This window comes from Pristis pectinata, chromosome 1 (genome assembly GCF_009764475.1).
Source record: "Pristis pectinata isolate sPriPec2 chromosome 1, sPriPec2.1.pri, whole genome shotgun sequence".
NCBI classification, from domain to species: domain Eukaryota; kingdom Metazoa; phylum Chordata; class Chondrichthyes; order Rhinopristiformes; family Pristidae; genus Pristis; species Pristis pectinata.
The window spans coordinates 79,944,034-79,970,139 of record NC_067405.1 but is presented as its reverse complement, the minus strand read 5'-3'; the positions used below and the strand labels follow the sequence as shown (position 1 = coordinate 79,970,139).

At 41.1% G+C, this 26,106-nt stretch overlaps 1 protein-coding gene across 3 annotated transcripts in view; it reads right to left on the bottom strand.

The window, feature by feature from the left end:
• The window catches only part of mcm3ap (minichromosome maintenance complex component 3 associated protein), a 78,490-nt gene that overhangs the window by 14,291 nt on the left and 38,093 nt on the right, over positions 1 to 26,106 (bottom strand). Inside the window, exons 12-26 of one of the 3 annotated variants that reach the window (XM_052018624.1) lie at positions 23,199 to 23,252; positions 22,070 to 22,248; positions 21,437 to 21,549; positions 20,128 to 20,259; positions 19,579 to 19,692; positions 19,152 to 19,304; positions 17,646 to 17,801; positions 12,728 to 12,796; positions 9,554 to 9,688; positions 8,643 to 8,793; positions 6,762 to 7,020; positions 5,164 to 5,261; positions 3,409 to 3,799; positions 3,056 to 3,322; positions 1,767 to 1,896 (exon numbers count right to left, since the gene is read on the bottom strand). In XM_052018624.1, the coding sequence (XP_051874584.1) occupies positions 1,767 to 1,896; positions 3,056 to 3,322; positions 3,409 to 3,799; positions 5,164 to 5,261; positions 6,762 to 7,020; positions 8,643 to 8,793; positions 9,554 to 9,688; positions 12,728 to 12,796; positions 17,646 to 17,801; positions 19,152 to 19,304; positions 19,579 to 19,692; positions 20,128 to 20,259; positions 21,437 to 21,549; positions 22,070 to 22,248; positions 23,199 to 23,252 (2,401 nt within the window). The remainder of the gene's footprint in view (positions 1 to 1,766; positions 1,897 to 3,055; positions 3,323 to 3,408; positions 3,800 to 5,163; positions 5,262 to 6,761; positions 7,021 to 8,642; positions 8,794 to 9,553; positions 9,689 to 12,727; positions 12,797 to 17,645; positions 17,802 to 19,151; positions 19,305 to 19,578; positions 19,693 to 20,127; positions 20,260 to 21,436; positions 21,550 to 22,069; positions 22,249 to 23,198; positions 23,253 to 26,106) is intronic. The other 2 variants (XM_052018639.1, XM_052018631.1) reach the window with 2 other exon arrangements.

The following is a 26,106-nucleotide window of genomic DNA, read 5'->3' as shown; positions in this document are numbered from 1 at the left end:
CCCAGATGAATCCTATATACTTGGTCCGTAGCTTTCTATGCCAAAGCAATTCAAGTGCTCACATAATGCTTCCTTAATGTTGTGGGAGTACCTGCATCCACCACCCCCTCAGGCAGTCCGTTCCAGATTCCAACCACCCTCTACGTCCAAAAAATCAAGTTCCCTCTAAATCTCCTAGCCATTACCTGAAACCTATGCTCCTGGTTACAGATACCTCTGCTATGGGTAAAGGATTCTCACCATTTATCCCCCTCATAATTATTGTACATCTCAATTAGATCCCTCATCAGTCTCCAAGGAGATAAAGCCCAGCCTACCCATTCTCTCTTCATAACTTAAACACTATCATAGGCAACATCCTGGTGAATGTCGTCTGCACCCCCTCCAATGCAATCACATCCTTCCTATAATGTGGTGACTAGAGATGTACATAATACTCCAGCTGTGGCCTAACCAATGTCTTATAAAGTTGTCTCCTAACTCCTTGCTCCTATGCTCAAGCTAATGAAGGCAAGTATTCCATATACCTTCTTAATCACCTTATCTACCTGGGCTGCTGTCTTCAGAAGGTCCCTGTGTTCTGTTGTACTTCCCAAAGCTCTATAGCCTTATTGGTCCTCTCAAAATGCATCAGCTCACATTTTTCAGGATTACATTCCATCTGGCACTTCTCTGCCTCTCTTACCAACTGATCAATTTTATTCTACAGCCAAAGACTACCTTCCTTACTATCAACATCTGCAAACTTACCAACCATATCTCCTGCACTCACATCCAAATCATTAATGTCCGTGACAAATAGTAAGAGTCCCAGCTCTGATCCCTGCAGTTCATCACTGGTCACAAGCTTCATAAAAACAACCATCTACCATCACTTCTATTGCCAAGCTAATTTTGGATCTAATTTGCCAAATTGCCTTGGACGTTATAGGCTCTCACCTCTTAGACCAGTCTCCCATATGGGAGCTTGTCAAAGACTAATCATCTGCACTGCCCTCATTGACATACTTGGTTATTAATTAGTTAACTCCTCAAAATAATGCAATAAAATTAGCCGGACAGGACCTCTCCTTAACAAAGCCACATTAGCCATCTTTGATCAATCCCTGCCTTTCCATGTGCATAGTAATCCTGTCCCTCAGAACTTTTTTTTCCAATAATTTCCCTAGCATTGAGGCAAGATTCACTTATCCTTGGTACCACATTTACAGTCCTCCATTCATCTGGCAACTCACTTGTGGCCATGGAAGATCTGAAAATTTCTCAGAGCCACAGCAGTTCTTGCCTTTCATAGCAACCTGCGATACATCTCACCAGGCCCTGGGGATTTATTTATATTAAGCATACTAAGGCATGGAATAATGGCAAGTTCCAGATTTCTACCATCTTTCTCCATGAATTTGATAAGTACAACGTCCTCCACTGTAAATACAGATGATGTGTAGATTTAAGACCTCACCCACATGCTCTGGCTCAACACACAGACTACCGCTTTGTTCCCAAATAGGTCTTACTCTTTCCCTGGTTATCCTCTTAATATAAATGAAATACTTAGGATTTTCATTAAATGTGCCCATCAGTGCCATTTCATGCCCCTTTTGCTCTCATAATTACATTTTTCAAGTACTCCCCTGCACATTCTGCACTTCTGTAGGGTCTCACCTTTCTTTAGTTGCCACAAACTCCTTTTTTATTGTTTATGTAATTCTCAATATCCCTTTGCTGCAGGAAAACAGATTTCCATTTTGCCATTCTGTCTCATTTACCTTTTAGAGGCTTCTTGGATTTCCATTTGGGTCTGTGATCGTGCCCGTTGCCACATTATGGGCAGTTTATATTTTTTAAGGTCATCCTGGAAATAATAGACAAGGATCTGCCCATCTTCACTCACAGCTTCTGAGAAATAAAAAAAAAATTGTAAGTCAGGCCAAAACACATCTATCTCCAATTATAAAAACAACTTCCATTTTTTGTTTAAAAAGTCTTGCCTTTCCATCACTAAATAAGGCAACAAGAAAAGTACCTGAATCAGGTTTGTAAGACTCAGCAATCATTGTAATTATTTTAAGTATTTGCAACCCCACCCCCCGAAAGAAGCAACTCTCTCACAAACTTTCACCATTCAACCCCTACAATGAGCCAAAAGGAAAGCAGTTTAAACCTACTTGTTGGGGATGTTTCCTTGGAGTTTTACACCATCAAGGAAACTCATTGATGCTGGCTCTGTGAATAAACTGTTACCTTACTGTGTCACAGTGCATTCTTAACTTTGAGATTATTGAAATATTACTGCATTTCTTTAGATGAGATATTTTCCAAACCAAATCAAAGCCTGAAAAGGGCAGTGAAGGCAGAAATCACAAAACCAGGTAAAAGGTACTTGGATGAGCACTTGAAGATCACAACCTGCTAGGCTGTGGCCAAGAGCCAGAAGACATGGGATGGGTTAAATGGTCTTGTTCTGTGCTAGAAATTTCAATTATTCTACCCAGTTAGCTAAGCTCCAAACTTTTTTTTTTGCCATCTACAAATGTTATTATTATTTTCATAAATCTAAGTCGATCTCAACTGTACAAAGAGCAACAATGTTCTATCATTGGACAAGGGGGCCACAACACATAATACCTTGTGACCAAAACAAAATCTTCCGACCATAGGTCTGCTTTTTGTTCTCAGATCAGTGTCCTATCCCCGAGGTTACTTCTTTCCATACCCTACCTCCTAATTTTAATTGCGCTTCAGCACCATCTTAAATGATTCTTAAAAATTCTGATATGCATTAACAACTTTGTATACAGTTATTAAGTGACATTTCCCTTTTTTGTGAATTACATTTTATTCTCTGTAACCAATTACCTTCCTTCAGTTTCCCACATGAACGAAGAGAACAAAACACCTAGTATACTTTTCTTCAACAGAACAAGCCTTCAGCTGAACAAGATTCCACTTTCAGAGTAAAACTAGAAATGCAAACTGATCCCTGTTCTGCCTATATTCCCTTCTCATACTTAGTTCTTTCATGAAACAGCTATGACAAAATAAAAATACATCTAACCTGCAGAACAGGGTGGGATTAGGGGCTTCCACTCTCTTAGCCGATGATCAATGCAATAGGCAATAATTTCATCCCAGGGTATTTCTGATACTGAGGGCCCCTCATCTGCTGAGGCTTCCAGCATCAGAAAACAGCTCTCTCTCCACCTGTCACGAATTCTGTTCAGGAGTTGTTCAACCTTGGAAAGGAGCAGTGGACAAGCTTGCTGGGACCATGGCACTTGAGACACATAATGGAAGATCATATCACAGACCTTAGGCCATGGAGCTGAAGAACAAAAAATGAATATTGCAGTCATATAAATGGAGATCAACACATAGTTAAATCTTCAGTCAGTAGCATTATGTTTATACCATTCAAGGGAGGTAGATCCATCACTGGCAACTGAAAAGACAACACTGCATTCTTCAGCCAGGCCAGATGGCTACTAGAATTCCACTCTTTATGTGCCAGTATTTCATTAGCTGTGGGTCCAGAGAACTCTGCCACTGGCCAGGAAAGATTGTATAGCTGTTCAGAGGATACCACTTCTGAAAGGAATTGCAGCACGTCATTGTACAGCTCAATGATGGAGCTGGGGTCCTGGGAAGGCAATGTAGCTGATTGCCTTTCAGATTTATCATTGTAAAATTGGTCGCTAAACTCTCGGCACAGTCCGTCCTCAATGAATTGCATCAGAGTCTGGCAGCAGACCTCCGGGGGTGATGGACAACGTGAGGCAAGCCAGCTTACTGCTGCAGAGACCTGAAAATAAACACGATATCCAATACATTTAATTCAAGTCAACCTTTACTGTAAGCAGCAGGACAAAAATAACACACTGCAAAGTTGTTGTAATATCCCAAAATATTATATCATAGGATCTGAAGGCCAGAGAAGGGATGGTGAGGACCAGTACAACAAAACATTGTTACTACACAAATCCACAACATGGTATGCTGCAGTATTTATTCCTTGACAGAACTGAAGCAGACTCCTGCTCCAATAAGAAAACCCTGCTCACCATGGCCCTGTAATATCATTATACAGGAATATTCAAGCACAAGTTATAGTCCCAGCCCCACATAAGGTCCATGCTGGAAATGCACGTCATCTTATTGGAATGAGACTAATTTGATGCAATGAGCCAAGAAACACAAATGGACCAAGTGCTCCAAATTACAGAGGACATATGTTTGAGGAATGTGAAGTAATCTTTGTTCAACTGGAATATTATTTTAACCTACAGCTGCCGTATTTATTGCCATTTGCTGACTGCATTGAGGCAGTGGCAGTGAAAAGTTTTTTCTTTCTTAATTGATTAGCCCTTTATAAAGAGCACTAAGAGGTAACCACATAATACTGTCGGACTGGAGAACACTGCAGTTCAAATCATGCAAGGAGGTAGCCAGCAAACAACTTGTCACGTTCACTGTACACAACGAGTGTACCCAAGTACTGTGGCTAAAGTTTGGATGCATTTCTCTGGGATGGCACCCAGCTCCAACATCTACGCTGGGATAGATTAGATCGCTCTCTTCAAAGGAAAGCACGTTAGATGTCAGTTTAAGAGTAAAATGACAGTTATATGACAAGAACTTTTAATAAGATCACATTGCTCCTAAGTCACCCTCATAATGAGGAGACTCCTGAATGCACTTAGTGATATATATCACAAAATATATCAAAATGTGTCACCATTAATTATATATCACAATGCATCTTCCCTAACTTTTTTTTTCAATATGTGCGAACGTAATCCATCCAGACACAAGTTTTGTCTGAACTAAGACTAGTTTATCAATTAACCTTCCCACTTGTCCCTCCTCCCACATCCAATTTTCTATCTTACAAGATTATATACAGTATTCGTCTGATCTCTTCTATTGTCTATGCAATGTCAGGCCATTATATAGAAGCCAAAATCATTGCTAAATACTTCTACCATTTTGCTGCATTTACCATTAGCATATATATTGACCCAATGTATACTGATTTTTATGTTTTGTTATGCATTAGAAGCCAATGAGCAAAACTGACACGAATGGGAAGCAAATAGATGAGACACTGTTCTACTGAATCTCAGCAGACTAAGTGGCTCTTTAACTTATTTAACAACAGAACATTACCTTGTTTGATCCCTGAAGATCGTTGATTTTCTCAGGGATCAGGACAATGAAAAATTCGGACACAAGATGAGTGGCCACTAGCGCTTCAAGCTTTAGACCTTTATATAAAACAAACATGTCAGTATTTTATAGATGGATCAAGGAAAGCTCCTTTCCAGCATCTGCCTACATTGCCAGGAAACAGTAAAGTTAGTTCCAATGTCTGTCACACATCAAGATTCCCAAAATCTATACTTTCAGGGGGCACTGCCTAATACTGGATGAAAAGCAAAACCTGAAGACGAGGCACAAGTTGTTCAGAAGGACCTAACCTCAAATGGACTTGCAAAAATGGATGGAGACAAACAAACTGATAAAGCTGTCCTTGTCCACAATCCCTCTTCCTAATTCCTCTCCCTATATGGCCCACGTCTCTTTTGCAGTTGTTTTATTCCCCAGTGCAGTGGAGACTGTCAAAGAACAACCGTTCTAACAGTCCCATAATCTCAGACCAATCTACATCACTTCCTCCTTCAACATTATTGTAATACAGTTCCTGATAACTGTTGGGTTAGCAGGCTAGAACCAAGACGAGAGAACCTTCTTCATGCACAGGGTAGCAAGTCTTTAGAATTCTCTATCGCAGGGAACTGTGGAGGGTCAGTCATGGATTGCATTCAAAACAGAGGTTGATGGATTTCTGGATGTTAAAGGAATCCGGGATATGGACACGGAACAGGAAAATGGTGACTGAAGTAGATTAGCCATGGTGTTTTTGAATGGTGGAGCAAGCTTGAGGGATCAAATAACACACACTGCTTCCATTTCTTTTATTCTTATGCATCACATAATCTGTCCACCTTTTACCATTTGAAACAACCCCTTTATCTTTCATTTAGTTTTCTTCAAAGGCTATAAATATCTTCGTCTCTATTTCTTCTAGGGTTACACGAACTAGATTCTGACCATCTGATAATGAACTACAGTATGGTGACTGTAGTGTAATATGACACTGTCCCATTTCATCTTTCTCAACCTCCCCAGTACCTTAGCACTGCTACCTATTCCCCTCTTGCATCTTTCTTCATTCTTCATGATGTTCCCAAATGCTTGGAGACCACATTTTACATGGGAACATCACAGGACTTCTTCGAGCCTCCTTTCATATCTGCCTGTTAGGTTTAATACTACAAGACAGCTACCTTGAATATTAATTGACAGATTGTACAGCATGCTAAACATCAAAGTCAAGCAAAAAGACGCTGTGACAATGAAAAATCAGAAGGTTGGTACTTAAGTCCAACTCTCCACATCAGCAACTGTAAAACTACTCCCATGATGTCACCTGGCACCCACAGAGCTCCTCTGGTCATATTTATCACTACGTGTGCTTGTAATGAAACCACATATGCTGACTGAACATAAAACTTCATTTAGTTAAGATGTTAAACTGTGATTTAACTATACTGGCAAGGAATTCTCGTTTTCACAATTGTTAGATATGCCTCTACTGTCTGAAAACTCTTAAGACAGAAACTCTAACTACAAAGTAAGCAACTTTTGAAATTTCTAGCTTTTTCTTTTCTACTACAGAAGTGACTGTTGACTCCAGACCTTACCGTCTATCACCTCTTCTTCACTCAATGGCTTTCCCTCTCTGGGAACAAGGATGACCAGTGGGACTGCAGGATTTAAAGGTTTTGCTTGTAAGAGCTGTCTGACTTGAAGCATAGCAGAGAGCCAGTAGACTTCCTCCTCATCCTGGTCTGAGCCTTCTACACGAGCTGGGAGCAAGAGAATCAGGGCTGTTGTTCCCAAAAGCTCTTTCCGCTGTTCCACTTCATCTACGTCTGTGTCACTCAGAGGGCCTTTGGTCACCTGTGGAGAGTCACATTCAGACCATTCTGTTTGCAGCAGTTCTACTCTTCTCCTACCTCAACTACCTTTTGATGACTACTACTGAACCTATATCTCCCACACAATCAGGCAATCAACTCCAAGACTAACCACTTGCCATATGAGACAGCTCTCCTTATGTTGCCTCAGTTCTTTGCCATTCACATTAGGTCTATGCCCTCTGTTTATTAACTTTTCACTCTTTATTCCATTGAAAGCCTTCATATCTTTTCTTTGCCTCCTCTGTTCAAAGGAGGACAACCTCATTTACACGGTTATCATGTAAAGTTAATTCCTCGTCCCAAAAGCATTCATGTAATACTTTTCATCTTTCCAAACGTACAATGCCCATAACTAGACACACTATTCTGGATAGGGCCAAACCAACATGTTAAATATGTTTAGCTCAACTCTGTAGCTCTTACATTCAATGATTTAGAAATTAAGGCCAAAGTCCCACGTGCTTTGTTAAACTGTCCTGTCATCTCTAAAGACTTGCAGACAAGCAATTTGCCCTTAAGTCTCAATTCTTAAAATTATACCATATAATCACACATTGCCTCCTCTTTGTTCCTTTTGTCAAAACATATTCTTTCTGATACACTGCTCCTTAAATTTCATCTGCTTGTGCCTGCCAATTCCAACAAGTTCTCTGATATCCTCCTTCTGATATCTATACCTGAAATTAATGTATGCTGTTTGGAATCTGTTTAACAGGGTGGTACAGTGTTTTACATTGTAACTAACCCATGATGTCTTGGAAAGGTACAGGTGCAAATCAGTCACAAATGTAACTTTTCAGAACATTTTCAAGTCAACCATGAAAATTTCTAACCCGTATACAAGCCTACAAAGGTCTTACCTCCCAACAAGATGTGACTGTAAACTACTTATACTTAGAGTTAAACCGTATAATCCGGAGTACTTAAACTGTATAATTGGGAGTATTTAGAGATTTGGAGGTCCTTGTACACAAATCGCAGAAAATTACATGCAGGAATAGCAAGCAATTAGGAAGTCAACTGCTATCTTGCCTTTATTGCAAGGAGGTTGGAATACGAGGGTCCAATGTTATGTCAGAGTCCACATATACAGTACTTTGTGCAGTTTCAGTCTCCCAATCAACAGAAGGATATACTTGTCTTAGAATGAGAATAATAAGAGGGCTATCATAACAAAGGACAGAGTAGGCTGGGCTAATAGTCTCTGGAATTTAGAAGAGTAAGAGGCAATCTAACTGAAGCAAATAAAAATCCAGAGAGGAACAGCATTGATGACCGTATCACCTGCCTGAACAAACGGACAGATTCGAGACAAGAGAGTAGTCATTTAGAACTAAAATGAAGCAGAAATTTCTTCACTTGGAAGTATTTGGAAATCCAGAGAGCTGTGGATGTTCTAAGCATTGTCAGGACAGAGTAATAAGACTTCTGGAGAAAAAAGGAATCACAGGATTCAGGGATAGGGCGGGGTGGGGGGTGGTGGTTTGATAAATTTCAGTGCTGATCTTAATGAATGGGTGGAGTAGGCCTGAAAGATTATAGAGCTTGTTTCCACTCCTATACCTCACCACTTATTCCCAAGTGTGTACTTGAGGTCCTTACCTTTACGCAGATGTATACAAGCTCATTGATTGCTTCATTACTGCTCACAGCTTTGCATTGGTGTGTCTGAATGACATTGTCAGCATCACTGCCGAGATCCTCCACACATTCATTTCCTCGGAACTTTGCTTTCAGCCAATCAATCAAAATTCTAAAGAGAGTGTTTAACCAGAAATAATTTCATAAAGAGTTGACAATATTTCTGAATTAATCCATTAAAAATGACTAAGAAACTGACGTTAAAAAATGTCTGTGGTTTTCTTACAACACCTTAATCCCAAAATGTTCTTTTTTTTTAAAACAAGGTATTAACACACAAGATACTGCACTGATGCAGCTTTGACCCAACTTCACCAGCAGTTTAAATTTTAATCACCAGCTTATAACATGCTAGTACACTAATAATGCCTAATTGCCGAGTCACCAGCTGGCATCACACTTCCCATACGTTCCACTCAGTAGCAGTATTTAAAATAAGTGAATGGATGATGTTGTGCTCCACAGGTGGCTATCATTCACACTACTTATTTTTTCCATATCTTTACAAGTTTTACAATAGGAATGTTCCTGCAGTGTCTCATTTGGCAGAAGCAGTATACTGTTGCCATACAAATAAGCACAACCAAGGTCAGTGATGAGATGCAATACTGAGACTGCCAGGACGGAGGGCAATTTCTGCTCATCACTAAATTGACTGTTTCCAAAGGCAGCCTCGAGGTAGATCACAGATTCACTCTCCCAGCTGAGGACTGGTGCCTGATTGGTCTGTCTGGGCAGCTGGCTGCTGGTTAAATGCAGAATGAGGTTAAGCCATGTTTTCAATTTCCCAACAGGATAAGCTGCTGGAGTCAGCAAGAAGCTGGATGCCTTACAAAATACACTGTACAACAAGTTTAGAGGTTTCTTCTAACCTGTTGGTGTCACCAAGTCCACATTCTTCATCACTTGGCAACAGTAGTACAACCTTCCAGAAGATTCTCTTCTGACGAATTGGGAAGCTTTCAGCAACCAGTGTGAACAAATCCAAAGGGGTCCAGGCAGCCTGACTACAAGACAAATTTTCAGATTTATGATGACCTCTGTATTCTCCTTCTTGTTGACCCCATCCAACAAAGATCCTTCCAGCCATTTAAAGTTCCCATTGCAAATGCAAAATGCACACTGCGTGCAATGCAAAGCAGAATGCAGCAACATTAATAAAATTAATAAGCTGCTCAAAAGTAGTTTTCCAAAGCTGTGAGCTTTAAACTTCCCTCACCCAATCAACTTAAAGCTCCCCTACTGTATCTGCCAGCTTTACTAGCATACTTCACTCAAGAAGAGGTTAAAACAAATACATTAGAACCAGCCTCATGCAATGTAATGAACAACTTGGGAAGGTGGGGGGAGGGGGAGCAGAGAATGCAAGGTGACCCAAAACACCCTTTTCATGGTAGCTAATGTTAATGGAAAAGAGTCAACACCTTGTCAGCACCAGAGGTGATGTCTAAGAGGAGAAGTTGTCCCTACTTGACATCTCAGTGCAGGCATGGCACAATATCATGAGGAGCAGGAGGGTTATCCCCAGAATCCTGTCCAATATATAACCCTCACAACTAATACACAAACATACGGATTCCCATTGCTCTTCCTCTCACCCTGCTTCCTGCAAGGACTCGACTCCATTCTCCCATTTTCTCAGTCTCTGACATATCTGTCCTGATGACACTACCTTCCACATCAGTGCTTCCAACATATCTTCCTCAACCATATTTTCCCCTCCAACGTGGTAAATGCGGGCTCACTCTTAAGTTTTAAGAATAAATTGGATATACATGGATGGGAGAGGTCTGGAGGGTTATGGACTTGGTGCAGATCAATGGAACTAGCAGAATAAAGTTTCGGCACAGATTAGAAGGGCCAAATGGCCTGTTTTCTGTGCTGTAGTGTTCTATGGTTCTAACAATGTTGACAGGATCATCAAAGACATTAGCTCCATTGTCTGCACTTCTGCTGTCACATCTTTTCCTAGTATCCAGGACAAGGATGGCATCCCCGAGTCCTCACCTTCCACCCTGCCAACATCCCCATTAAACAGATCCATAATTTCAATGTAATGCTCTCCCCCTCCTTCACTATGAGGAACAGTTCCTTCCAGGACACCCTTGTTCACTCTTCCACTTCCACCGAATTCCCATGTAACACCTGCCCTTTCACCTCTTCCCTTCCCACCATTCGGGGACACAACCCAGTGGAGCAGTGATTCACTTCTATTCCAATCTAGTTACTGTATTCCGTGTTCTCATCATGGTCTCCTCTACACTAGAGAAACCAAATGCAGATTGGCTGTCTGCTTTGCAAGAAGATTCAGTCCACGAACAGTCCTGAGGTTCCAATTACCTATTGCTTAAATTCTCCATCTCACTTACCTCTTACAATGTTCCAAAAGCAAGGTCAAGGAGTAACACCTCAGTCAGAGTTATGCAGCATATCAAACGGGCCCTTTGACCCAACTCGCCCATACCAACCAAGCTGTCTACCAGAGCTAGGCCCAATTGCCTGTATTTGGCCCATATCCCTCTAAACCTTTCCAATCCATGTATCTGTCCAAATTGTAATTGTACCTTCCTCTAATCACTCCTTCTGGCAGCTCGTTTGACACATCCACTACCCTTTGTGTGAATATGTTGCCTCTCAACTTAAACTATGCCTTCTAATGTTAGACTCCCCTACCCTGGAAAAAAGACTGTGACCATTCACCTTATCTATGCCCCTCATGATTTTATATACCTCTGTAAGATCACCTCTCAGTCTCCTGCAATTCAGCCCCAGCCTATCCAATCGATCCTTGCAATACAAACCTTCCAGACCCAGTAACATCCTCATGAATCTTTTCTGCACCCTTTCCAGCCTAAGGACATCCTTCCTATAGTATGGCAACCAAAACTGCACACAATTCTCCAAGTGCAGTCTCACCAACATCTTATACAAGTGTAAGATGATGTCCCAGCTCTTGTACTCAGTGCCTTGACTGACGAAGGCAAGCATGCCAAACTTTGTTTTCCTCACCCTGTCTACCTGTGTCACTGCTTTCAGGGAACTATGTTCTTGCACCCTTAAGGATTCTCTATTTTATAACACTCTCCAGGGCCCTGCCATTTACTGTGCCAATCCTGCCTTGGTTTAGCTTCCCAAAATGCAACATTTTATGGTCGTCAGAGTTAAATTCCATCTGCCATTCCTTGGCCCACTTTCGCAGTTGTTGTCATCTTAGATAAACTTCTTCACTGTATACTATACCTCCATCTTTGGTTTCATCTGCAAACATACCAACCATGTCAACAACATTCTCATCCAAATCGTTAATATAGATGACAAACAACAGTGGACCCAGCACCACAGGTCACAGGCCTCAATCTGATAAACAACCCTCCACCACCACTCTCTGACTCCTTCCACCAAGCCAGTTTCGTATCCATTTGGCTAGTTCACCTGAGATCCTATGTGATCTAACATTCCGGACCAGGCTACCATTCTTCTGAATGGCACATTATAGCCTTTAGGATTCATTGCCCAGTTCAACAATTTCAGGTAAACAATCTTTCTGGTCTTGATTCTCATAATTCTAGCATTTAACCTTCTTATTCTCTACATTTCCACTATTTCTGATTTATTTCATCTCATGCGCACATCTTTATTATTCTCTCTCAGCTGGTGCCACTAACACGTCATTCAACCTCTGCAGGTATCTGCCCTGTCACAGCCACTCCCTTCTGTTTATCCACCCCACCCCCTTCACTGCAACATAAAACATACTTGATTTCTAACTTGTCCCATTTCTGATGAAAGGTCATCAACCTAACCATTTTCTTCTCTCTGCAGATGCTGCCTGACCTGCTAACTATTTCCAGCAATTTGTTTTATTGCTAAGTTATCATAATGTTTCTGACAGCTTGGGCCCAAATTGGCTGCTCAGTTTTCTATTCTGAAACAATGACAATAACTACAATACATGTACTTCACTGACAAAGCATTTTGGGACATCTTCAGGTCATGAAAGAAATATATAATGGAAAGCCATTATTTTTTTTAATGAATTCCTTTACCAGAGAAGCTGTTGATAGAAATTCTGAACCCTAATTTGATGAGCTATCTCCTTTCTCCTCTGCAGCAACCTGCAACACATGAGAAAGAAAACATCTTTCATGGGTCATGCTTGTTTCTTCTTATCACATCATACCAAGTTTCATTCTACATCAGGACTAATATTATAGTCTGGTCATTGGCAGTCGTGAACACCACACAACTGCAGACGTCAATAGAAGAGTCAGGTGATCAAAGAGACATTTGTTAATATTTGTCTCCAACATTTGTACCTCTTTGCTCTGAAAATTACTTCACCAATCTACAAAGAAGCAGGGTGCAAGTTTGTATCAAAGATAAGATTCCAACTGAAGCTCTCTGATCACACACCTCCAGTGCTTTTCAGTGTAAAATCCATTCCTTAATCTTAAAAAAATGTCCTACTAGTGTTAAGTGCAAAAAAAAGGTTTTGCAGAAAAACAAATGAAATGATTGAATGTCAAGAATGGTTTCTTCCGATACATTACAGTTCACAACATCACTGGCAAGTCAAATGTCAGTATGTTTTATAGAGTGGGGAAAATCAGTAGATGGACTATCTGCAGAAGGCTTGTACAATGGAAGTTTATTCCATAAAACAGAGGTGGAAGGATTAGAGTGGAAACGAGGGAATCATTTTCACCCAGTGGGTTGTGGTATTCTGGGTATCACTGACTGCATGGGTGGTGGAGGCAGAAGTCCTTCCCATTTTTCAGATCTGCTTTCAAGTAAATGCTTGTGTTCCAAAGGGTTTGTGGCGAGGACCACTGTTATTATTAGAATTTATGGACTTTGATGTGTGTGCAGAATACAGTTTCAAAAGTTACAGTTGGCAAAAGGTTTGCAAGTGTGGTGAAATTGACTAAAAGAGCATAAAGAAAAGCTGTTTGAAAGGGCAGACACATGACAGATGAAACAATGCAGAGTTTTTCATTTCACCAGGAAGTGAGAGGAAACAATACAGACTAAATAATATAATTCTAAAAGTGCTGCAAGAGAGACCTGGGCGAGTTTGCATACAATTCTTTGCAGGGCAAATTGAGACAGAAGTTAATAATACAAATGGCATCCAGGATTCAATAAATGAAGGAGACAAGGAGATTATGTTGAAACATTATAGAGTATTAGTTAGACCATTACATTGTCTTTCCAATTCTGGTCACCTAACTTTAGGAAGGACATGATGCCCTAGAGGGGGTAAAGATTTACAATGTGGTTCCAGGGATGAGGGATTTTAATTATAAGAGAATTTGGGATTGTTCTCATTGCAGCAAAGAATTTTGAGAGGAACTTTAATAGAGGTGCACAAAAGCTTGGCTTAGATGGCAAGTAAAGAGACATTCTAAAAACTACCAGGGTCAAGGAGCAGAGAACACAGATTTAAAGGCATTGGCAGAAGATCCACAGCTGATATTGAAGGCCTTCAATAATGTGCAAGATAGGAAGTTATTAAACAAAATTAGGGCACATGCCAAAGGGGAGAATTGCTGAAAATTAAGAAATAATCAATGGACAGAAAACAGAAATTGGTCCTTTTTGGGTTGGGAGGCTGTGACCAGTCAGGTGTTTAAAGGATTGGTGCAGTTTATAATCTAAATCCACGATTTGGAGAAGAGTACCAAGTTTGCTGAACATACAGTGTGGATTGTGAGGGGCATAAAGTGAGGCTTCAGGGGTATATACACAGGTTGTCAATGGGCAAGGACATAGCAGATAGAATATAATGTAGAAAAATATGAAGTCATTTACTTTGATGGAAAAAAAATGAAGTAAAGATTATTTTAAATGATAGGAGGTTCTAAGATCTTGGTATTCAGAGAGATACAAGAGATTGCAGATGCTCAAATCTGGAACAACAAACAATCTGCTGGAGGAACTCAGCAGGTTGAGCAGCATGACCCCCCACAGATAGAACATAGAACAGTAAAGCACATTCTCGTGCCTACCTAACAGCCTCTTAAATACCTCTTTCATATTTGCCTCCACCACCACCCCTGGCAGTGCATTCCAAGCACCCACCACTGTGTAAAAAAAAACCTGCCCTGCAAATCTCCTTTGAATTTACACCCTCTCACCTTAAGTGCATGTCCTCTAGTATTTATTGATATTGGTTTATTATTGTCACTTGTACCAAGGTACAGTGAAAAACTTGTCGCATACCACTCGTACAGGTCAATTCATTACACAGTGCAGTTACATTGAGTTAGTACAGAGTGCATTGATGTAGTACAGGTGAAAACAATAACAGCACAGAGTAAAGTGTCACAGCTACAGAGAAAGTGCAGTGCAATAAGGTGCAAGGTCACAACAAAGTAGATCGTGAGATCAGAGTCCATCTCATCATATAAGGAGATTAATATTAGACATTTCAACCATGGGAAAAAGATACCAGCTGTCTGCTCCATCTATGCCTCATAATTTTATATATTTCTATCAGGTCTTCCCTCAGCCTCCACTGTTCCAGACAAAACAACCCCAGTTTGTCCAACCTCGCCTTATAGCACTTGCCCCCTAATCCAGGCAGCATCTTGGTAAACCTCTTCTGCACTATCTCCAAAGCCTCCACATCTCTCCTATGAAGGCACGACCAGAACTGAATGCAATACTCCAGATGCGGCCTAACCTGAGTTTTATAAAGCTGCAACATAACTTCCTGATTCTTGAACTCAGTGCCTCAACAAATAAAGGCAAACGTGCCATACAGCTTCTTTACCACCCGATCAACCTGTGCAGCCACTTTCAGGGATACACATAAGATTCTAGCACAAGGGTAGAAACTTGCTTTTCTCCAATTATATTGAGGCCTATTAAGACCGCTTCTGGAAATGTATGTAATTTATAGTCATTTCATGTTTTTGCACTGTACTGCCTCCGCAAAACAACAAATTTCATGTCACACAAGTCAGTGATAATAAATTTGATTCTGAAATATTGTGTACAGGTCTGGTCTCTCTACAAGAGAAAGGATACAGTTTGATAAAATGGGTGCAGTGAAGGCTCATCAGATTAACTCTTCGGATGGCATGTTTGTCATGAGGGGAGGTTAAGTAGACTCTACGGAATTTTGAATAATGAGGTGATCTCAATGAAATTTGCAAAATTATTACATGGCAGAGTAAAAGTAGAGACGATGATTGCCCTGGAAGGGTGTCTAGAACAGAGTCTCAGATTAAGAGTCAAAATAAAGTTCCGCTATTCAGGACTGAGATGAGAAGAGAAACAAGGTGAATGCAAATTCAATTATTGCTTTCAACAGTCATAGAATCATACAGCATGGAAATAGCCCCTTGACCCAGAGAGTCTTCAATAAGGTCCCGCATTGCCAGCTTATCCAGAAGTTTAAGATGCATGGGATCCACGGTGACTTAGCCATTTGACTTGCCCATAGAAGACAGAGGGTAGTGCTCGATGGGTCTTATTCTGGCTGGAGGTTTATGACCAGTGGTGTTCTACAGGTATCTGTACTGGGACCCCTGCTGTTTGTGATATATATAACTGACTTGGATGAAAATGTGGATGGGTGGGTTAGTAAATTTGCAGACGACACAATGATTGGTGGCATTGTGGACAGTGTAGAAGGTTGCCAAAGGACACAGCAGGATCTAGATCATTTGCAGATATGGGCAGAGAAATAGCAGATGGAGTTTAATCCAAGCAAATGTGAGTGTTGCACTTTGAGAAGTCAAATGTAAAGGGAAAGTACACAGTTAATGGCAGGACCCTTAATGACGGTGATGTACAGAGGGATCTTAGAGTCCAAATCCATAGCTCCCTGAAAGTGGCCACTCAAGTCTAGAGGGTGGTAAAGAAGATATGCTTGCCTTCATTAGTCAAGGCATTGAATTCAAGTGTCAGGAAGTGATGTTGCAGCTCTAGCTCTAGTTAGACCACATTTGGAATATTGCATTCAATTCTGGTCACCCCATTATACACAGGATGTGGAGGCTTTGGAAAGGGTGCAGAAGAGGTTTACAAGAACGCTGCCTGGATCAGAGAGTATGAGCTATAAGGAGAGGATGGACAAAATGGGGTTTTCTTCTCTGGAGTGGTGGAGGCTGAGGGGAGACCTGAATAGAAGTTTATAAGATTATGAGAGGCACAGACAGCCGGTATCTTTTCCCCAGGGTTGAAATGTCTAATACTAGAGAGCACGCATTTAAGGTGAGAGGTGGAAAGTTCAAAGGATGCGCAGGGCAAATTTTTTTCTCCCCCACAGAGACTGGTGGGTACTTGGAAAGCCAGGGGTGATGGCGGAGGCAGCTATGATAGAAGCATTTAAGAGGCTCTCAGATTGACACATTCCAGAGAATGGAGAAATATGGACTTTGTGCAGGCAGATGGGATTAGGTATCATTAGCTTAGTTAGGTTGGCACAACATTGTGGGCCAAAGGACCTGTTCCTCTGCTGTATTGTTCTATGTTCTATGAGTCCACACCATCCATCAACCACCCATTTACACTAACCTACATCAATCCCATTTTACACTCACTACTTTCTCATCAACTCCCCCCAGATTCTGCTACTCATGTACACAATGGAGGGCAAATTACAGTGGCCAATTAACCTACCAACCTGCACCATGAGTGTTGATGCAGGGTCTCGACCTAAAACGTCAACTATCCCTTTGCCTCCACAGATGCTGCTCAACCCACTGAGTTCCTCCAGCAGTTTGCTTTTTGCTCCAGATTCCAGCATCTGCAGTCTCACGTCTCCAACCTACCAACCTGCACGTCTTCACAGTTTCAACTATGAACAAAAAAATGAAGGCTACAGGAACAGGGTGGGGTAACATGAATAACAGGACTACTCTAACAAGAGCCAATATAGACTCACATGGGCTAATGGCCTGCTTCTATGCTTTAACAATTCCATGATTCTATATTATTATATCATATCATTACCGTGTACAAGAAATGCTGAGGTTGTCTTCTGGGGGTATCTCTGGGCTCCTCTTTTGGGGACTGAGTTTGCAGCCAAGACCCACACTTCCCGGAGCTGCTGGGAACATCCACATTTGTTTCCTCAGGCGTTTCCGAGCCTCTGCTGTTGCTCTCCATCTAGCAGGACATTTGGAAATGAAGCAGTAATTTAAAGATACACAATTGTCAAGTTGTACTCTTTAATCCCTTGCCCATCAACATCATGTCTTCCTTTCCTCCGTTACGGTAGCTGCAAGATTTCTGCTCTCAAAACTTCCTCACTCAATTAGCTTGCACACACATCATTGGCAGTTGGATTTTTATCAAAAGTTATGGTAGGTTTGGCCAAGAGGCCTGTCTGTTGTACTTCATAGAAATTCTAAATAGACTGATTGCTGGCTTGAGCACAGTTTAATCAGATGGAGTTAGTTCCACCTCCAATTTACTGGCTGTTGCAGCAGTAGCAATTCAGTTCAAAGATCCCATGGTATTGCCCAAATAAGAGCCAACGGCTCACTGCATCCTCAAACTGGACCCATTTTTGAAAACTTTTTCCATGCTCTGTAATCCCTGCTAAGTCCTTGAACATGCTGTCACCTCCAAAATCTGTGCCCTTCTTGCACAGAACTCCAAAATGAATCTTTCCATTCCCATGTCACTGACTAAACTTGAACCTGGCACATCCTCTGTGACTCTGATCATGGCACTCTGCCCTTGTTCTCTCTGCACAATCAAACAAAATCCTCCAGTGTGCTGCTTCACTTGGTTCTAATCGCTTTGATCCCATTGCAGCCAAAGGATTTCCTACAATGCCTTCCTTCTTTGTTCCCAAACCATTACCATGGAGTGCCCCAAATGTACACCCTGGTCCGATTCTTTTTCATCTGTGCAATGCCTCCATGCAACATCATCCAAACATGTCAAGTTCTGCAATGAATGCTGACAACATCCAATTCTATGTTTCCATTGCCTCTTCATCTACTCGTCCCAGTACTTGAGCAAGTGCCAGAAATAGCCTCCAAATACAAGAGCAAGGCTTTCTTCAGCCCTGGAAACAGACACTATTCTCTAGTTCCTCTCCTTGGCAAATATCTGAGGCAGACCCAAACTCTCCTTACTCACTGCTTCCTATTTGATCCCAGGCTGAGTTTGCCCTTCATCACCATCCAACCATAACATAGCCCTTTTTGCCCTTACCTCAGCTCTTGTGTTCCTGAAAGCCTCATTCACTCTCTTGCCTTTTGGTTACACTACCATTAGAGATCAGAAAAGATGGAGTGTGAATGCAAATCAAAACTCCACACAACACTCTAACTCTGTATCTCACCACTGGAATGGAGTGCCATTCACAGACACGTGGACACGCCTGCAGCCTGTTGTTGTGTCATTGTAAGATTTGAAACATGAGCACATTTATTGGCATCTGAAAGTTTCATTTCATCGTCCTGGAAGTCAGAACGCTAGGCATGATATTTCTCTTACACTTACTTCTTTAAGTATTTGCAGAAACAATGAACTTCCTGCAGTGTCTCCTTCACAGCCTGGAAGATCTCACTCTCCAATGTTTCTTTGATGAGGTAGTTACAGAGCTCTGTGGAACAGCGGTCGATACGTGCCCTCCTGTCTTCTTCCACTGCAAAGCTACAAAAGTTAAAGTGAGAGGCTCAGCACAATTTGAAATTCCTTGGTAAGGAAAAGGACACTGTTCCAATGTACAATGCAATTTAGATCATCAGGAATCTCTATTTCCCAATTCTTCATTCCACCTACAACTACAAGACAATGTGGTTCTGCAAGTTTACTAACTCTATGATCCCCACTTTCCACCCAGCCACCTACAGGGGTCCAGTGATCACAGTCATGGCACCATTCCACACTTCTCTGGTCTCCAAAAGCCTACTATGTTAATGATCACCTTAGCTCCTGAGTGGCACATTTTCTTACAGCATATTCCACAACTTGATCCGTAAGCTCATCACAGAGTGCTCGACTGTAGCGGCTCTTCCACAATTCCCATTCCTGCTTCAGTCTGCAACACACAGAAAACATCCAACAGAGATCACATTTAAACACTTCACAGGCATCTGGATTTTTCCATCCAGAATGCATTAGAACATCTGAAAATTCAAGCCACAGATACAAATGACAACAGATGGCTGCCACTCTCATACCTGCTGACAGTGGTACATTTATATAGCACCTTCCCAGTGATAAAATGCCCCAATGTCACTTGAACTTCATGAAACAAAATTTGACACAAATAACACAAGGAGATATTAAGGAAGTTTCCAGAAATTTGGTTATAATGCTACATTTTATAAAGTACCTTTAAGTAGAGGCAACAGGATTTAAGGAAGGAATTCATGAGCTGGGCAGACAAAGACTAGAGTGGAATGAAGAACGGGTGGAATGTTCGTGAAGCAAGATTTAATGCAAAACTGGTCGTGAAGTTGTCACTACCCACCTGGCCTGTTCAATCCTATGCTTTTCATCTTCAATCCTCTGTCTCTCAGCCTGAATTTCCTCAGATGATGTTTCCTTCAGCATCTCTGTGGTAACTTCTGCAATTAATTCCTCAGTGGACACGTCTGACATGCTAGCAAGATAAAAATGACTTCACCTTCAGTAAGCTGAGCAATACTTTAAAAGCGGATCTTGTCACAATAATTGTTTCTTCTCCTTCTCAAAGGGAATTAATGCTGGAGAAGAGAACACTTTCTGCCTCCCCACCTGTGGCAGAACTAAACCTTCAGGTGGTCATCAGATACAGTATGATTTAGATTAAAGCTAATCTGAACAAACACTAACCTTGGAAGGGAAGATCCCAGAACCTCAACAATTCTTCATTTCTCCCACACCAGTTGGCCCTCTCCAAACTGATCTTCTCCCCACAGATTGCTATCTAGCTACAAAAGATTTTTTTTCTTACACATTTTACTTTAAAGTACTATAACACTGCTCGCCAAATGTTTTATATCACAAAGCTCATCAAATATGGAATTTTCACTTAATTCCATTTGCATAAATTAGGTATTGCTTGTCTACATGAGGAGAACATTTCAGGCATGTGCTGATTTGTGACCATGTCTCCCGTCATCGATACCAAGAGCCAACACTGACTTAAAACTTCATAGGATCCACATACATGTTATGTAGAGCAGCTCATAGGTTGGTTATCCTGTGGCAAGTAACTAACACGCCAAAATCTCAAGACCCTTCCACCATCCAAACAGCACATCAAATGGAATACTGTCCAATTGCCAGCTCCAATAACTCCCGAAGCTCAACAACCTGCAGGAGAAACCAGCCCACATGACAGGGACCCCAATACTACCCTAGACATTCATTCTCTCCACCAGTCATACCGTGGCTGCAGCGTATACCATCTGAAGAAAACACTAATCAACTCAACTACTCTGACAACACATCCCAAACCTGCAACCTCTATTACCAATGATGACAACGGCAGCAGAAACATAGTAAAACCCCCACCTGCAGGTTACCATCCTGACTCGTTGCATCTTTCTTGTCACCAGAACTCTTCTGCTAACTATGTGCCAGAATAGCCAGTATGATTGCAATGGGCCATGGCACCATCACCTACTTTAGGACAGGCTATACCAGAATCCAACATTCTATAAATCAATAAATGAAACATGGCATTTTACATCAATCTTAATATCTATGCAGAAGTTGAAATCGTCAGGCAATTTGCAGGACTGAAGTAGCTTACGACCTCATATCCCTACCCAGAGTCAGAAATAACCACATACCTGATGGCTTCAGCAGCATAAGTTGCTCCTGCTTTTGCCACTTCTTTACACTCCGCATGAAGAACATCCTTTACCATTTCCTTGACCAAGTCTTTCACCACATCAAGTATCATCTGAAAGCAATGGGAAAAAAAAACAAAATATTGCAACAAGGGACGCTGACAGTGATCTAAACATTCAGAAGACATGAACTGTGGACATGTCTTCATAACAATAGCAAATACAAACTCATCAGCAACGCAAGGATGTTATCTGACTTTGTTGGAAACCTGCTGTTTGCCAAAAATATGAGAACTTTATTGTACATTCCAACAGCAAAGGAGAGGCATTCAACAAAAGGTAAGAAACAAATGGCGAACAATGAATTCACTATTTTGCATTCATACACAAGTTCCAGATACAAACACACATCTTCGTCATTAAAATTTTGACCAGTCTAAGTCAGGACAATGACATCTGGTTTACATGATGGAAAAAAAAAGTCAAACTCTGCTACTTTGGACATTAACTGAACCCCAAAGTGAAATTAAATGTAAGAAATAAGGCAGGTCACATAAGGAGCAGACAAGGCGAAATAAACTTGGGGAAAAGCTATATTAACATGATGATCCTGATACGTCCAGGTTGTTGTACCTTCTCAGGATAGGCTAGCTGTGGTTTTGGAGGAGGTGCAGAGGGCGCCCGAGGTGCAACAGAGAGTGAAGCTGCTGGAGGAGAAGTGAGAATCTGAAGTAGCGGGGGTATTGATGGCTGAGAAGGCTGTTCGACAGGAAATATTTCTTGAGCTGGAGTTTGCTCCTTGAGTAATACTGCTGCAAACAAATAGGATAAAACAGTAAACAAAGATGTGACAAAAACTGAAGTTGCTCAGTTTCATCAGCACAGTTAATGAGCCACTTTGAAGCAAATCCATTTTGATTTAGAAAAGTTTGAATCAGCTGGGAAAATGCTATTGCAATTCACTGCAGCACTCCTACTGCATTATCCAGTGACAGCACAATCTACCCTCACACTCTGAATTCCAATCTTACCGCCAATTGGTAATAAAACCAGAAAATGCTTTGGAGATAAAAATATAGTTAATGTATTATGTTGATGACTTTCATCAGAAGTCTACAGTAATATCTCTTTCCGGAGACATTTTGTGAGCTGATATTTCCATTCTCTTTTGTGCCAGATTTTTAATCTTCAAACTAGTTTGCTTTTGTAGTTATGAGTGTTTTGCATGAGTGAGGTTTTTAGTTCCTTTCAAAGCTTGACAGCAGATGGGATTAGTTAGATTGGTATTATGGTCAGCGAAGACAAGGTGGGCCAAAAGGCCTGTTTCTGTGCTGTACTGTTCAATGTCTACAATAAGCATTTCACGCCACAATCACATTGATGGTGGCACTTGTGGGAACAATATAAGAAAACGTGCGCCATACTGGAACCTTACCGCTGTAATGTTGAACATTCCACATTTTAGTGAATAAACTTTCATCACATGGTATATGGAAAGGAAATACATAGCCCCCACGCCTTTCAATCACCAATTGGAGCCAAGGGGATATTATTTGGGCAAAAGTACTGACCTTCAATGGATATTCTCCACATTGCCAACGTGACATTTAACTCTTACATCTAATCACATCATAGCTGCTCTGGAAACCGACAAAGTTTTGAATTCACCAGCTTGATGACAACAAAAATTTCACTTCAAAATATTACTCAAACCCTTAATTTTATTGCCATAAATATTCATCCAGAGAAACCCTTTACTCACTCATGGATGATGTTTCAGGCTGAGGTTGAACTTTTGGTTCTGCTTCATGATCATCTGAAGTCAGAACAGAAGAAATGTATGTTATTGAATGCTGCTTAAGTGCCGGTCCATCTCACGATTACTATCAATACAGCAAGCAGTGCACGAGTTTAAACCATTGCTCTTTCACCTCTAAGCCACTGGGCTTGGACCATATTCAGGAAATGAATATCTCCTGAATTTTGACACAAACAATTGTACGAAGTAATTTTAGCCATTTCCATTTAGGTCTAAGCTAACAGACTTACAGCACATGAGATGTCCTGATAAAAGAGAAAGACAAAAGATAGAAAAAAGCAAGGGGGGGGGTGAAGAGGGTAGAAATAAGAAGAAAAATCAGAAGAAATGGAAGAGAAAAGGAAAGAAACAAACATTAAATGTAAATTCAAATATTAATTATACAGTGGCATGCAAAAGTTTGGGCACCCCTGGTCAAAGTCTCTGTTACTGTAAATAGTTAAGTGAGCAGAAGATGAACTGATCTCCAGAAGTCATAAAATTAAAGATGAAACATTCTTGTCAACATTTTAAGCAAGATTAGTGTATTATTGTTTTGTACAATTTTAGAGTGAAAAAAGGAGCATCATGCAAAAGTTTGGGCACCCCAAGAGATTTGAGCTCTCATAACTTTTACCAAGGTCTCAGACCTTCATTAGCTTGTTAGGGCTATGGCTTGTTCACAGTCACCGTGAGGAAAGGCCAGGTGATGCAAATTTCAAAACTTTATAAATACCCTGACTCCTCAAACCTTGTCACAACAATCAGCAGCCATGGGCTCCTCTATGCCTAGCACTCTGAAAATTAAAATAAATGATGCCCACAAAGCAGGAGAAGGCTCTAAGAAGATAGCAAAGCGTTTTCAGGTAACCGTTTCCTCAGTTCATAATGTAATTAAGAAATGGCAATTAACAGGAATGGTAGAGGTCAAGTTGAGGTCTGGAAGACCAAGAAACTGCTCGTAGGATTGCTAGAAAGGCAAATCAAAACCCCCGTTTGACTGCAAAAGACCTTCAGGAAGATTTAGCAGACTCTGGAGTGGTGGTGCACTGTTCTACTGTGCAGCAACACTTACACAAATATGACCTTCATGGAAGAGTCATCAGAAGAAAACCTTTCCTGCGTCCTCACCACAAAATTCAGCATCAGAAGTTTGCAAAGGAACATCTAAACAAGCCTGATGCATTTTGGAAACAAGTCCTGTGGATTGATGAAGTTAAAATAGAATTTTTTGGCTGCAATGAGCAAAGGTATGTTTGGAGAAAAAAGGGTGCAGAATTTCATGAAAAGAACACCTCGCCAACTGTTAAGCACAGGGGTGGCTCGATCATGCTTTGGGCTTGTGTTGCAGCCAGTGGCACGGGGAACATTTCACTGGTAGAGGGAAGAATGAATTCAATTAAACACCAGCAAATTCTGGAAGCAAACATCACACAGTCTGTAAAAAAAAAAGCTGAAGGTGAAAAGAGGATGGCTTCTACAACAGGATAACGATCCTAAATACACCTCAAAATCCACAATGGACTACCTCAAGAGGCACAAGCTGAAGAAGGTTTTGCCATGGCCCTCACAGTCCCCTGACCTAAACATCATCGAAAATCTGTGGATAGACCTCAAAAAAGCAGTGCATGCAAGACGGCCCAAGAATCTCACAGAACTAGAAGCCTTTTCCAAGGAAGAATGGGTGAAAATCCCCCAAACAAGGATTGAAAGACTCTTAGCTGGCTACAGAAATCATTTACAAGCTGTGATACTTGCCAAAGGGGGTGTTACTAAGTACTGACCATGCAGGGTGCCCAAACTTTTGCTTTGGGCCCTTTTCCTTTTTTGTTATTTTGAAACTGTAAAAGATGGAAATAAAAAAGTAATCTTGCTTAAAATATTAAAGAAATGTGTCATCTTTAACTTTATGCCTTTTGGAAATCAGGTCATCTCTTACTCACTTAGCCATTCACAGTAACAGAAATTTTGACCAGGGGTGCCCAAACTTTTGCATGCCACTGTATAGCACCTTCCATGTCCAAATGACCTTGCAATATGCTTTACAGATCATAACATTCACTTAAAGATAGAGACTTGTAGGAAATGTATGGAAGGTCATGTTCACGTGTTAAGTCCCCGTTCTCCCAGTGACCGTGTGGGCTTCCTCTGGGTACTCTGATTTCCTCCCACATCCAAAGAAAAGGGGGTTGGTAAGTTAATCGGCCATAGTAAAATTCCCCTAGTGGTAGAATCTGGGGGAAGTTGATGAAATTAATGTAGGATTAGAGTAAATGGGTTGATTGTTGGCATGGACTCGATGGGCCACAGGGCGTGTTTCCATGCTGCATCTATAACTCTATCTAACCAAAGTTTGGGATTCTACAATGCTGACCTTCTTTAGAATATTTCAGCCTCATGATAATTCCCAATTATATAACACTGCTTCTCAAGCCTGGCCTGCCATTCAATATCCTGGCTGACCTGCCTCACAACTCAACTTCTCTACTTTGCCAGTTCCCCATGGCTCTTAATTCCCAAATCTTCCAAAAATTTATCTACTTCCTCTTTAACTACCCCCAGTGATCCACAACCCTCCAGGGTTGAAAATTCCAGAGATTCCCCACCTTCCACACCTCAGTTTTAAATGACCATCACCTAATCTTGTAACAAAGTCCTCTTGTTCGAGATTATCCCACTAGTGCAATCATCTCAACATCTACTCAGTCATGCTCTCCTCAGGATTTTACACACTTCAAAAAGATCACATTTCATTCTTCTGAACTCCAAGGTTTAATTTCTTTAGCTGCTCATAAGTAATTGTCCTAGTGAATCTCTTTTAGACCACCTCCAATACCAGTATATCCTTTCTTAATTAAGGGGACTAAAATTG